At 42.9% G+C, this 12,794-nt stretch overlaps 1 protein-coding gene across 4 annotated transcripts in view; it reads left to right on the top strand.

Moving 5' to 3' along the window:
- DOCK3 (dedicator of cytokinesis 3) overlaps nucleotides 1-12,794 on the top strand; it is a 2,582,899-nt gene that overhangs the window by 2,522,659 nt on the left and 47,446 nt on the right. For all 4 annotated transcript variants that reach the window (XM_069644069.1, XM_069644070.1, XM_069644071.1 and 1 more), the window contains one exon: nucleotides 9,582-9,664. In XM_069644069.1, coding sequence (XP_069500170.1) covers nucleotides 9,582-9,664 — 83 coding nt within the window. The remainder of the gene's footprint in view (nucleotides 1-9,581; nucleotides 9,665-12,794) is intronic.

Consider the following 12,794-nt stretch of genomic DNA (forward strand, 5'->3'; position numbering starts at 1 on the left):
GTTTTCATAGAAGATTCCTCCTAGACCATCATATTTTGTCATATGTTTAGATTGCTTTTCATAGTGTCTTAAGCTGTTTGGTAACTGAAAGGTGTGTTTTCAGCACTGGCCCTGCATGGTTTAATAATTTAATGTGGGAACATTTTATGTACAACTGCCTTGCAAATTCTTCAAAATCCACTAGACCTGCAGGGCGATTTCCTTAGTTTACATACTTGACCTAAGAGAAATGCACTTCCATGGTGACAGGGACAAAATATTTACCAGTGCTTTCTGTAAAATGGTGCATGTCACCATAAGCAGACTTCATATTTGTTGAAATGCTTCCACCCAACGGCCAGCCATGCACAGTGAAACTTTTATTTGTCATTTTCTGCAAACAATGTTTGTAGTAAATGTAAAATAAATGTTTAAACATCCCCATACTGGCGAGCAAGATCAAGTACCATGCAAATGGTACCCGCTCTTCATAAAATCTCATCGCCAAAGCAAGTGCGGTAATAGATTTTGCGAGCCCTGTTCAGGATTTCAGCTGACACAAAACTAGGGCATTGGAGTCAAAGTGAAGTGGCCTTTTAACGTTTGCTTCAATCTGAATATTATTGTATGGTTCATATTGGCATCAATTGCAGCAGTATAGAAGAGTATGAAAGATAGTGAAATGAATCTCATCTTCAAATTCTACCCTACCATCCCACGAATGATTGCATTGTCTTGGACCAACTACCGGATCCCACATTGCCAACGATTTTGTGGCAGTTAGTCTACTGGCACTTTTTAAAAATTAATTACACACTTTATCACCATATTGACAATAAAAAGGGAATTTGTCACCATACTTGAGTCCAGACTAGTTTCCATTAAAAGAAGGTTGATGGTAAATATTTTCAGCATGTCATGCACCCGGCTCATTGAATTTAGCAATGATGAGTACAGTGAGTACAAATGGTCTATCACAAGGTTCGAAATTGGCTTTATTGGCAAGATACCGCCTTTGGAAGTTTCTAACATTAAATTAGTTTAAACTGATTTTGTTGGATGTGTATGCTATTGGATTGAAAATAGATGTTCGTTTTTCACATTTTTATTTGTTGTTTAAATCATCTGTTCATTGAATGCAGTGACTCTATTACAAATAAAATACCCTCTTGGAGGTGTGGGATAGAAGACGATTAAGGATGAAAGGGCATCCATGCCACTGGTCACGGCCTTAAAATATGTACCGGGAGTTCGTTTGACCCTTGTGAACATTCATAGGAACTATAAATGCAATGTACACTCTGTGTGCACTGGTGATAAATCCCAGAAAGTGGCTAGAGACATGACACAATTGGAAATATATGCATGTTTCACATATGTGCCATTACACTGCTACTTTCCTTATCTGCCTGTTAGCTTTGTACAGAGCATATAGGTTAGGAATCTATGATGATATGTGCTATCATTTGGGTGCAATATGGACATAAAATAAGAACTTGCAGGCTTTAATCTATGAGGAAGGTAGTTTGTGTCCAATGTTTATTGTTGTGCATATATAGATGGTGGACTAAATGTGTATGTTGTACCGTTGGCGGATTTAGGGTGTGCAAGAACTGACTTGCTTGCTGTATGCCCTTGAAATCCCACTTGTGTCAGTTTCGATGGATTAGCCAAGGTACCTTTTGGTCTGTTCTGCCTTTTTCTAGAGGCAGAACTTTACGTTTTGCATTATGTTGGCCATGATTTCATATACAAGTGCTCAACATGTATGGGTTATATTGGTGGTGTCCAGCTCCCATGGTATACTGTAGTTGGGAACCATGCTCCTTTTCTGGGGTGTGGGAATTCAGTGAATTGCAAAGCAGGCTTTACCCCTTGTAGGCACCTTCATCACCATCTCTGATCCTCAGCCAGTGAGCACCTTTTCCCTTTAGTTATTTTAATGGGGGACACTGTGAGCATCCAATAAACAATGTCACAGATGGAACTCTGGTGTCAGAGTTGAGAGGAAGTTCTGAGTGCAGCAGTTAGACGCGAGATGGAGAGCGGATGGATGGATCACCAGGTGCTACATCAGTACTACCTTGATACCCACTACTAATGTGTTAACCTGATGATCTAGCCATCTAAGGAAAAGAATAAAATGAACTACAACTGAGATCTGGCTCCAGACTTGTGTAACACTCAGCCCAAATGGCGCCCTCTCTGATATGGTGTTATTTACAGGGATATGTTTTAGGCTTTTAAGGGGAGTAGGGAGGATAGTATAGACAGATGAACATAAACACATACACACATGCAGCAAAGGGTTATATAAAAACGTCTTTATTAATGTGTATGCAATTTGTACTTTGTCACTGGACTAACCTGACTGCACTGAGGCGTCCCCATTGCAGGGGTCAACTGGAACATCCACAGACTAAGGTCTATTGGCAGGATTCCCCTGCCAGGAAATATAGACTTATCTGTGCTGAAGATTATATGACAGGAGCTAAGGAATGTTGGGGCTCCGGAAATTTAGTGAGATGGGTCGTGTATAGCAGCTGTGACCCTGCGGTACCCAAAGCACGGGGGATGAGGGTTTGGAACACCCTAGTCTACTAAAAACGGCCATGGGACCAGAATGGGTGGTCCAGAGATGACCCAAGGCCCGGAACACATGCACGGTGCAGATTGGGTGAAGAGGCGCCTCGACCTGGGGCCATGGAAGTGGAGCCACCCTAGGCACGGCAGCAGGGGCAGCAGGGCCTGGGCCTGGACCTGTCCCCCAGGTACGGCATACCTGGGGGACAGACCAGGGTTGCCATAGGAGAAACAAGACCCAGGCTGCGCGCATGGTGTGATCTGGGTGAAGGTGGCATGGCCTGTCCTGGGCCATATCGGGCGGGTGGTGAAGAGTCCACTAACGGCTGTTCGGGCTGCGTGGGCGGTGCAGCCTCACAGCCAAGGTAGCCTATGAGTCATCCACCCACCCCCTGGGCCAAACAGGATGGACGGCAATGAAGGGCTTAACTGGATCCCCAGACACAGTGTCCAACGTAGCCGGGGAGCAATGTAGACATGCGTCCAGACCTTTGGCAACACCTGCAGGTAGGTGGGACCTGGGTGGGGCTGAATGAAGGACTTGCTTGCTGGGACTCGCCCACATGGGGTAAATCCCGGGCAGTGTGAAGCCTGGGTCTATTTTATCTGCACTGGCACAGTGGAAATTAACTTGTCACAGCCACAGAGAAAAAAGGAGCTCCGGTCCTAGTAATATAAAAACACTGTCACAGAGGAAAATTGGGCACATAGTTAAACAAGGCCTCTATCCATGAGAGGACATCAGGTTAAACTGGTTGCAGCTACCCTCAACAAGAGTCTTGGGAAAATCTGTGCACTCTATTGTAGTGCTCATGGGACTGAATCAAGATTGGCTTTGGCGAACGTCTCAATTCATTCTACTCCCCAGAGAGTACATGCGGAAAAAGCTGGCTCTGGTCGCAGATTCTGCACTCTTTCGGTTAGGCGCCCTTCTGGCAGTCACTTGGATGGTCAGCGATGGAATCACCACATAAACATCAAGGAGCCGAGATCTGTCAAACTTTCCTTGTTTCTTTCCTCATGACCACCTGGGAGCTATGACTGTAAATCATAGCAGAAAAAAACTACCATAATAAATTGCTTTCAAAATGAGGCAGTCTATCGGGAAAGAAAAACATACTGCGTGTGACCTGGCCAGATATGTGAGACTGCAGCAAAAGGTTATCAAAAACCATGCTTGCAATGTATTGACCAACTCCTCTTGTCATGCAGTGTATTAAGGGATTGGGTATGTTTTGCTTCCTGTTCAATCTTGGGACTTGAACTCCCTGCAGGAGGCCACCAGCAATCTCAGACATGCCATTACCGGAGGACGATACCCAGTTGCTTACCATGCCTGTTCCCACTTCAAAAAAGCAGTCAAATCTCTATGTTTCAACTCTTCTGCAAAAGGCTCAGTCTTCCCTCAAGAGAATCCTTGTTGCCCTCTGTGACAAAGCCCTTTGCTGGGTGCAAGGGTGAACCTGGAAGCTATTCACTGCTTCCTGCTCCATTGTATAAGCCTTGAAATGGGTGTACAGAGGAACCACCATGCTGTGCAGTCCATCTCAAACCTTGTATTGGTTCCCCAAAATATTGCCTCTGGACACCCTGAGCAGAATAAGGGTGTGTGGCGTAGTGCACAATCAAATGGAATAGTAGGGAAAACAGGTAGTCCATGGAGCCACTACTGTAGACATCCACACAAATTGCTGTTAGTGAGAATTCTCAGAAATGTGCTAATTCCTTCTACCTTAGAGACCCCCCAGCAGCTTCGCTTGATTTTGAGGACTTGATGTTTTTAACCTGGAGATAGTGAGACCCTTTTTCCCACTGTCTCTCTTGTATTTTAATGTGATTTTGAACACTGTGTTTCTTTTGGTTATGGAGTCTGACAAACTCCATAGGCATCATCTTTTACATTGTGTCACACAGCACCTTCAGTGCAGTGGCACAGGGAAGTCTTCCAGGTTTCCCAAAGGTGTAAATACCTTCTCTGGGATAAACTACTGTTTCCCAGAGCAGTAAAGTGAAATTGACTTTACTTACATTTGTAACTTTCTAGACCCAGCACACACTAGCTTACAAAAGGGTGCTGGAGGGGCTACTTAGTATCCCCATTGTCTAGCTTCTCATGTAACCATTTTATGTTACCCTTTCCTCAATGAATGGTTGGTGGCAGTGGTTTAATTTTCACTACTGTGGTGTGCATTTACCGTGGGCTGCATTTGCAGCTGCAGTAAAGCACCCAAGTGTGCCATTTTTGTCAAACTAACACCAGTCTTCTTTTTTCCTCATTTCTTTGTGTAAAGGTCCTTCTTGAGATTTACTCTGTGCGCCAAACCAGGTTTAGTCCCTTTGTTCACTTTGCCTTTGGCGCGATTCACGAGTTAAGCCCGCCTCTGGCTTTGGGGTGTCTGGGGTGGGCAGGAAGTGAGGGAGGTGCCTGAAACTCCCTGTGCTTAGTCTCCTAGGAGACCCAAATTCACTATGTAGTGATTGGCCGGCTGACTGTCTGGCAAGGACAGCCACCCTACTGGGTGACTGACAGCTAGGCTGGAATGAATGGGAGAGAACTGAATAAAAGGCAAGGCTTTTTTCTTGGAAGGCAGAGTAGACCACTGGATGAAGGAACCAAATAAGAACTTGAAGAGGATACCTGCTGCAACTCCTGGACCATTGCTTTGCCCATTGAAGCCCTGCTGCTGTGCTGAAACTCCTAATTCGTACTGACAGAGAAGTCCCTGCAAGGACGACTTCTCCCCTTGAGTTGGTGGGACCAATCAACACCAAAGTAAGCCACCTGGACATTCTCTCAGAGCTGGTTGACTTTCCAAAGAGTTGCTGCTGGAAGCCGAAACATCAGGGAGAGGAACACCAGATTGTGTGCATTGCTTTTATGCTGGTTAAGACCTCCAGGAAGATCCTCCAGACTCCCAGGAAGAAGGACTGACCGAGCCTGAGCCCCCTCAACAGAGTGTGGGACCCCAGAAGCAAGTAAAGCCCATCTCGGCAGCCAGGAACCATGCTGTTGATATTTGCGGTAGAAACGAGGAGCTGAAACACTGAACAGCCACTTGTTGGAAATTGCTGGTTGCTAGTGGTGACCATCCCATTGCAGTGCAGGCGTCCCCAGAAGTCCTTCCTCTTGTCCCCATGACTGAGGCCCAGGAAAAGTGAGATCTGCAGAGCTGCTCAGGAACAGAAGTCATCTGCTGCACTTTTTCTTCAATACAAAGGTACTGTAAAAGTCTAAGAGAACTTACCTATTGCTGTAGAGTTGCCTGCATCTTCTACTAATCACATATTTACCTGCAAAGAAGTGCTTCAGCTCATATAGACATTTGACCATTGACTTTGGCTTAGCCTGTTCTACTGAATGACTCTTATTAGGGAATCTGAAAGTTTTTGCCTGCATAAGAATATTTGCGGTCTTTTGTATGTTCTAAATAACCTTTTCCTTTGGCTTACTCCTAAATGATTCTAAATGCAACAATGATACATTAATGTCCCCAACAGCCTAGCTACTGAAGTCACCTGAGGGTGTAGGTTGTGTCTGTGGGCCATCCCAAAAGGGTACTCACTGATTTAGAGATGTTAAGAGTGTGTATTTTGTGAAGTATATTTGAGTGTTACTGTTATATTGCTCCCTTCTGAAGAAGGCTTACCCTAACTGACTGATAATAAATTAATAATTGTTTATTCAAGAAACCTTGTGTGTGAGTGTTTAATTGAATACTTGTCACTGTGGATCGCTGTGTTTCTCCCCTACAGCTCACATTGACCCCTCTTGAGATAAGCCCGCTGCTCAACACGCTACCAACCTATGTAGTACAACTTATACCAAAGGTCGGGTTCCTATTGCCAGGAGGTCAAGGTTGTTGTAGTGCACCCAAAGAGTACTGCATATGATCTTGCATAACAATTGCCTACCAAGCAAGATAGTTGTGTTTTTGATTGGTTAACGCAGGACCATTGTGTGCTATTGGATGCTAGAAAATCAAAGAGATATGCATTTCAAAGACATGCTGTCCTGTCAGGCAGGGAGGACCACTGCAATCTGTGATCTGACTTCCAGATGGAAGCTTGTGGACCCGCTAGGCACACGACCAGCTCATTAGAATCAGCTGTTACATTTGTAGTCCATTTCCATGTGTCCAATTCCATGGTGTGTTAGCACAATCATGCTGGCCCATATAGACGAGAAAGAAAAGTGGCAGGAATGGAGAAATGTTTGATGAGAAAGGAGTTCAGAGTAGACATTTGGATCATGCCAGTGCAGCCAAGTGATAGAAGTGGAGATGGTGGCAGAGAGGGGGAGTGGCTAGAGGAAGGCTAAGTGAGAAGTGGCAATTGCAATAGAAGTAAAGAAGAGGGCCATAGCAGAGTAGGAGAGAAGACGATGTGAAGATTGGTGCAGAGTTGATACTAAAAGCCTAGGAGGGAAGGAGAAATGTGGAGGTGACAGTAAAAGTGGAGATAAGAATAGAAGGAGCAGAAGTGAAAGAAGATCAGATGAGGGAAGTTGAGGAGTAGAAGTGAAGGGAGGAGAGGTGAAAAGGAGTAGTGGAGGAGGAGTGTGAAAGAGAGAAGATAAGGTGTTGGGAACAGAGGTGGTGTGAGGAGGAGCCGTAGGAGCAGAAGGCACATGAGATGAGCCAACAAGCATAAGAAAGAGGTGAATTGTGGTGTGGAAAGGTGAGGTGGATGCACAAGCTACAAGGCGAAGAGGAAGCAATATAAAGAGAGTGCCAGAAAGACTGTAGACAATTTTGCCGCAAATCGATTTGCATTTCAGACAAACAACCCAAAATGCACCTTTAACCCCGAACCCCTCCCCTACTTACCTGCTTGGTCGCTGCTGCTTCCCCTGCAACCCTGCGGCGTAAGATCCGTCCCTCTACCGCAGGTCGGATCCTATGCTGCAGGGTCCCTCTTTCTTTTTTTTTTTCAGTCCCTCGCCTCCAAATTTGAGGAAGCGGTGGACACCACTGCAACCCCAAGGCCACAAATACCAAACATAGGAAGCCGGGGACACCCCCGCAAACTACGCTCCATATGTTTGGTATTTTTAAAAATAGATCGAATGGTACTGGCCGGAATCGGTCAAATTGTATAATTCGATCCATTCTTGTCAGTCAAAATGGGCAGTAGCATATTTACCAGGTACATGTGAGGCATACTCCATTGGAATCCATTTGTTTTATGCCCGCATTAAAATCTCATGCAGGTGTAAACCCAATTGCTCTTCCAAGACAGAGGAGGAAATCAAAACGTAGATGCAAACACCGCTTTGCTGCCATCCCATGCATGGAACAGCATGAAAATGGGGCAGAGTGTTAAAATGGAGGTGCAAAAGCATCACGTTTCGCTTTTACGCCTCCATTTATTGACGATCCCCAACTGGGACACCTCCACACTGCTACTCAACTGCAGTATTTGGGATACTGACATTACTTGCAAATTGTGATGTACTCTTTTAATAGCTGCTAAAGTATGAGAAAAGGGCATTATGATTTTTGCCAGATTTTAGATGTTCTTTTGAGGCACAGCAAAAATACGACAGGGCATCTTGAAACTGAATGAGTAATTAGCCCCCTGTTTTCATCCAAAACAGCTTCCAACCTTATTGACACAGGGTTTAGTGCGAATTGTGGTTCTTTGTTCGCAACCAGCAATCAATACTACATTGATTTCAAGTGGCCATGAAGTGGATTCTAACCGTGCACTTTTTGAATTAGATTGCAGAAAAAGCAGGAGGTTTGTTTTCTTTAACTTAAAGCAGTCTAATAAATGTAAATTGTTAGTGCAAATAAAGTGATACAAACCTACATGTATGTGCGCTTTAAAGAATTATACGTAGTACTACACATTCATTAAATTAAATCAGTGCGTGTAAATGGAAAGCCTTACATTCTAATTGTAAACATTTGCAAAGACAGGTTTGCATGATTAATATGCCACATAAACTATTCATATACAAATTGTGTTACAATTTAGACAAAAATAAATCTCTAATTATTTAAGATAAGACAAATGCATTGTTACCTTGTCAAGCAACGTTATTGTGTTTACAAGCTTACTTTTCATTTGTATTGTTCAGCACAGTTGAGAAATGTGACTCTTTTTAGCAGCCACTAAAATTGAGTGAGAAGCATGCTTGGGCCTAATATTTGACTGACGTAATGAAATGTTTTCTCATGTACTATTAATTCTTTCTTTTGTAATGGATGAGAAATGAGACACAATTGATGTATGGAGGAATGTGCAGTTCAATGTGTATTTTTATCATCTCTGTTACTACCAGTCCTAGTTGCAGCGATGATACAAATCCATGTTCATGGTGATTGATTTATAAGATGTCCATATCCAGTTTGCAAAATGAGCTCTTTCACAAAGATGAGAAATTAAAGGAAGGGAAATGATATCCATCAGAAAGAACGTTACTAAGGTGATTTATTTGTTGCCTAGCATCACTCACCAAATCCCTTCATCGAAGAAGTCAACTGTTCTATTTCTGACCAACATATGGACGACAAAGAACAAGAACATGAATCACAAAAGGAATGGGATGATTGCATGTAATTGATATAGAAGGCTAGTAAAGTGTTGGTATTTTGTGGATGCAATACGTGTAGGGTTTACTAAAGCTGATTGATTGCATCGCACTTGTGGTCTCTTTTTAATGTTGTAGCCTTGGTCTGGGTATGATGAGGGTTTTTGTCACGGTCTACTTCTAAAATTAGCCAGCCCCACAAAGTTGACCTACGGGAGGAATGTTTATAAGAAATCATGCCAAACGTCTTCGTTTCTCCTATATTCCTGCACAATATATTCCTTGGCAAACGTGTCAACGCAATAATTGATGTCAGCTTGCCTTATATTGTACTTTGTAAGCCAGACATGTTAAAGTATTAGGGGTCAATTGGAGAGTTGTGAGCTTGATTATTATTATTTGCATAATGTCACGATTTACATGTTAGATCCGAGTCTTCCAATCATGTTGTTTCGCCTGACATAAATTCTCTTTGTTCCCTCAGGTCATTATTCCATACATTTTGATGCTTTTCATCACCCTCTTGGTGATGGACCTCCAGCTCTGCCTGCACGAACGTTGCGCAAGGTAAACTCATGTCACATTTTTGTCACTCTCCACACACAATTGAGCATCACATACTCAGGCTAGTGGAAGCATTACCCTTCTCCATTTTACATACTGGTTTATGTCCTCCCCTCTTAGTAATTTATTTGATTCCTTTTTGTTTTCCTCTGCCCCTCTGCCCCTTTCCTTGCAGACTTTGGCCTGCAAACCACTGGTGTGTCACATACACCAATTTTTAGGCAAGCTTTACTGCTTTGATACTAGAGTGGTCAGTTGGTGCAGTACAAAAAAGTCCTAACTTTTTCATGTACTAGCCTTTTATCATTATATAATCATTAGGTGTACAAATTTATTAAGCATAAGCACGCTATTGATAATCATCCATAAGCACACACAATATATAAAATACATTTGATCATAAAATAATCAATAAACCAGTCAGTAACCACCATATCACACTAATAATCACATGATAAAACACACACTTACACATTTGACAGAATACTCAATTCATAGATAAATGAAAAAAGAAGTTAAGTGGCATTCTCCTTAAACAAACTCTGTGTAAACATTTGGAACCTGCAACAACAGTAATTTCATCATCTGTTCTTTTGCAAAGATGCATGGCAGCCATAACAAATCATATTATATAAAAGATAAATCTTTGTTTTAAATACAATTTTCTAAGATGAAGGTGCAACGGGCAAATGAGCATGTCGTGTACATTGCTTTAAATTATGCTTTCACAATATGGGCATTTTTCACATACGTTACTATCCCATCTACCCATGTGATGTGCAAGGGATATAATCCCAAATCTGAACTTGATATGTAATGATCACATACATTTGGGTTTCATTAGATTCAAATATTTTTCATATCCTTGTTGTGGTTTATTCTCTCAATTCATGGATAATAATGCATACGTGGCCATTTTGTGCAACAGTTCCCAATTCTTTCAGCATGAACATCTCTTGATACACTGGCTTTTTAGTTCAGATGTTAATATCTGCTGAATTAGTCCAGAGTTCTGCATGTCAAATTCAATACAGTGTATTTTTAACACGGGAACACCACAGTATCAAGGCTCCACCTTCTTGAACCAGAAGAGCAATTATTGAGGTTCAATATTTGCCTAACTCAGTAGAGCTACAAAGTCTAATCCAATATAGCACAGGCTCCAGTGCAGCAATATAGCACAAATGTAGGTCCCCATGCAAAGGGAGTGTTGGTGTACTGTTCAGGAGACCAAGTATTCTCTTCAGGAATCCACTTTCCGTTGCACCCAAAGATTTGAAATCAGTTTAATGCCAGACATCTGCTCCAAAGTGGGCAGTCTACCTTGCTTGGAACTTCAATGCCTCTAATGTAGGTCTTACTGCCCCACGTCATTTCTCCTTTGTAAAGGTTGCAATTGCTCCACAGTACCTTCACAATGTAACCCCAGCTTTCTCAAGATGACCATCACATGTTCCTACATCCGAAAATCTTATGCCTAGATAATCGTATTTCTTCACTTGCTCAATATCAGTCTCGCCTACAGTTAGGACAAGAGTAGGCTTTTTTCCTGTTTGTTGTGAAGACCATTGTTTTCTTTTTATCATAGTTAATTTTCAAACCCTTGTCTTTACACTTGGGGTCACTGGCACAGGGATGCTTATCATGGTTTGTCCGTCTGTTGGGATTGAAACGGTTTTCTCATTCCGTCCATTATTAAAAAGGCAAAATATGTAGACAAAACGCATCCTTGATGCACCCCGATTCAAACGACAAGTGGGGACATTAGCTCACCACCAATGCCCCATCTTACCACTGCATTGTTGATTGTGTATGATAAACGCAAGGCTGATAGCAAACCATGGGGTATTTCCAACCCTCATGGTGTCTTGCATAATTCTGCGTGTAGCACACTATCAAAGGCAGTCTGGAGGTCGATAAACATTACATCCAAGCTCATCCTTCCAAGTGATATATATTTCTCGACCAGCACAGGCAATCTAAAGCTCTGAGAAATTGTGCCGATGCCTTGCTGAAAGCCAGCTTGGAGAGGGTTAACAAAATGAATAAGATTATTACTGCAAAGTGTTAATCCAAAGTTTCACTGCCAAGGGGCATGAAAACAACAAACCCTGAGGGTAATGTCCTGCCTAGGTCTTTTCCCCAGCAGGTTAGCCAGCAGTTTATCTACTACACAGAGGGGGTCATTACGACCCTGGCACTAAGGGATTACCGGTACCGGTAAGGGTACCGGTACCGGCAATCCCTTAGCACCCAATTCCCATAACAGCGGCCGGAACCAGCCGTTATTGCAGGGACCCGCAAAGGGACCCTGGCGATAATTACTGTACCGCAATTTGCGGTACCGTAGTTACCGCCTTTCCCCATTCCCATTATGCCCTATGGGGCAAAAATGGGAATGGGGAAGGGCCATGGTGAAATGGGGAAGTACCGCCCCGCCAACCTTGGAATGGGGTGGTACCATGGCGGACTTGTTACAATACCGGCAGCAACCATGGTGCTAATAGCGTGATGGTTTAGCGCCGGTGTTGTAATGAGGGCCAGAGTATGTTGTCCGGGACCTCCAGCACAGAGGGACTTGAAGACCTTGCCCTTTGAAATACCAGTGGCCTCAGTAGAAGTGGATGCAGTAAGAAAACATGGAAATGCCTGCTGGAAGCCTGTATAGTCATTTAAAATTCTTGCCCAAGGGAATAGTTACATACATTGAAAGAATTAAGGAAACACTACTTTTTGGAAAACACACACACACTAAGTCGAATAAATGAGCAAAGATTAGATAAGCAGCGAGATGCCAACTCACAAAGAGTGCAAAAGGATGTGGGGTAACTCCCATTGAGCATGGTATTCGTTTTCATAATCACTATTTTCGGCAAAAGAACACACTTTAAATTGACTGGTTGAAGGTGCTAGATTTGTTACCAAAGAATGCAAATATAATAATTTGTAGATGTGTTTGCCATATTCCGTGGACGCCATACTTGCAATCCAATTTAAAATGAACACCTACTATTTATAGCATTGTAAACCAGGAAAAGAAATGAGTATATTGAATGCATTCAATAACAGTTTGTTCCTGGTTTGCAATACTGTCAATAGTAGGTGTTAAATTGGGTTGCAAGCATGCCGTCCA

The sequence above is a fragment of the Ambystoma mexicanum genome, chromosome 2p, assembly GCF_040938575.1.
Source record: "Ambystoma mexicanum isolate Mex_15411 chromosome 2p, UKY_AmexF1_1, whole genome shotgun sequence".
NCBI classification, from domain to species: domain Eukaryota; kingdom Metazoa; phylum Chordata; class Amphibia; order Caudata; family Ambystomatidae; genus Ambystoma; species Ambystoma mexicanum.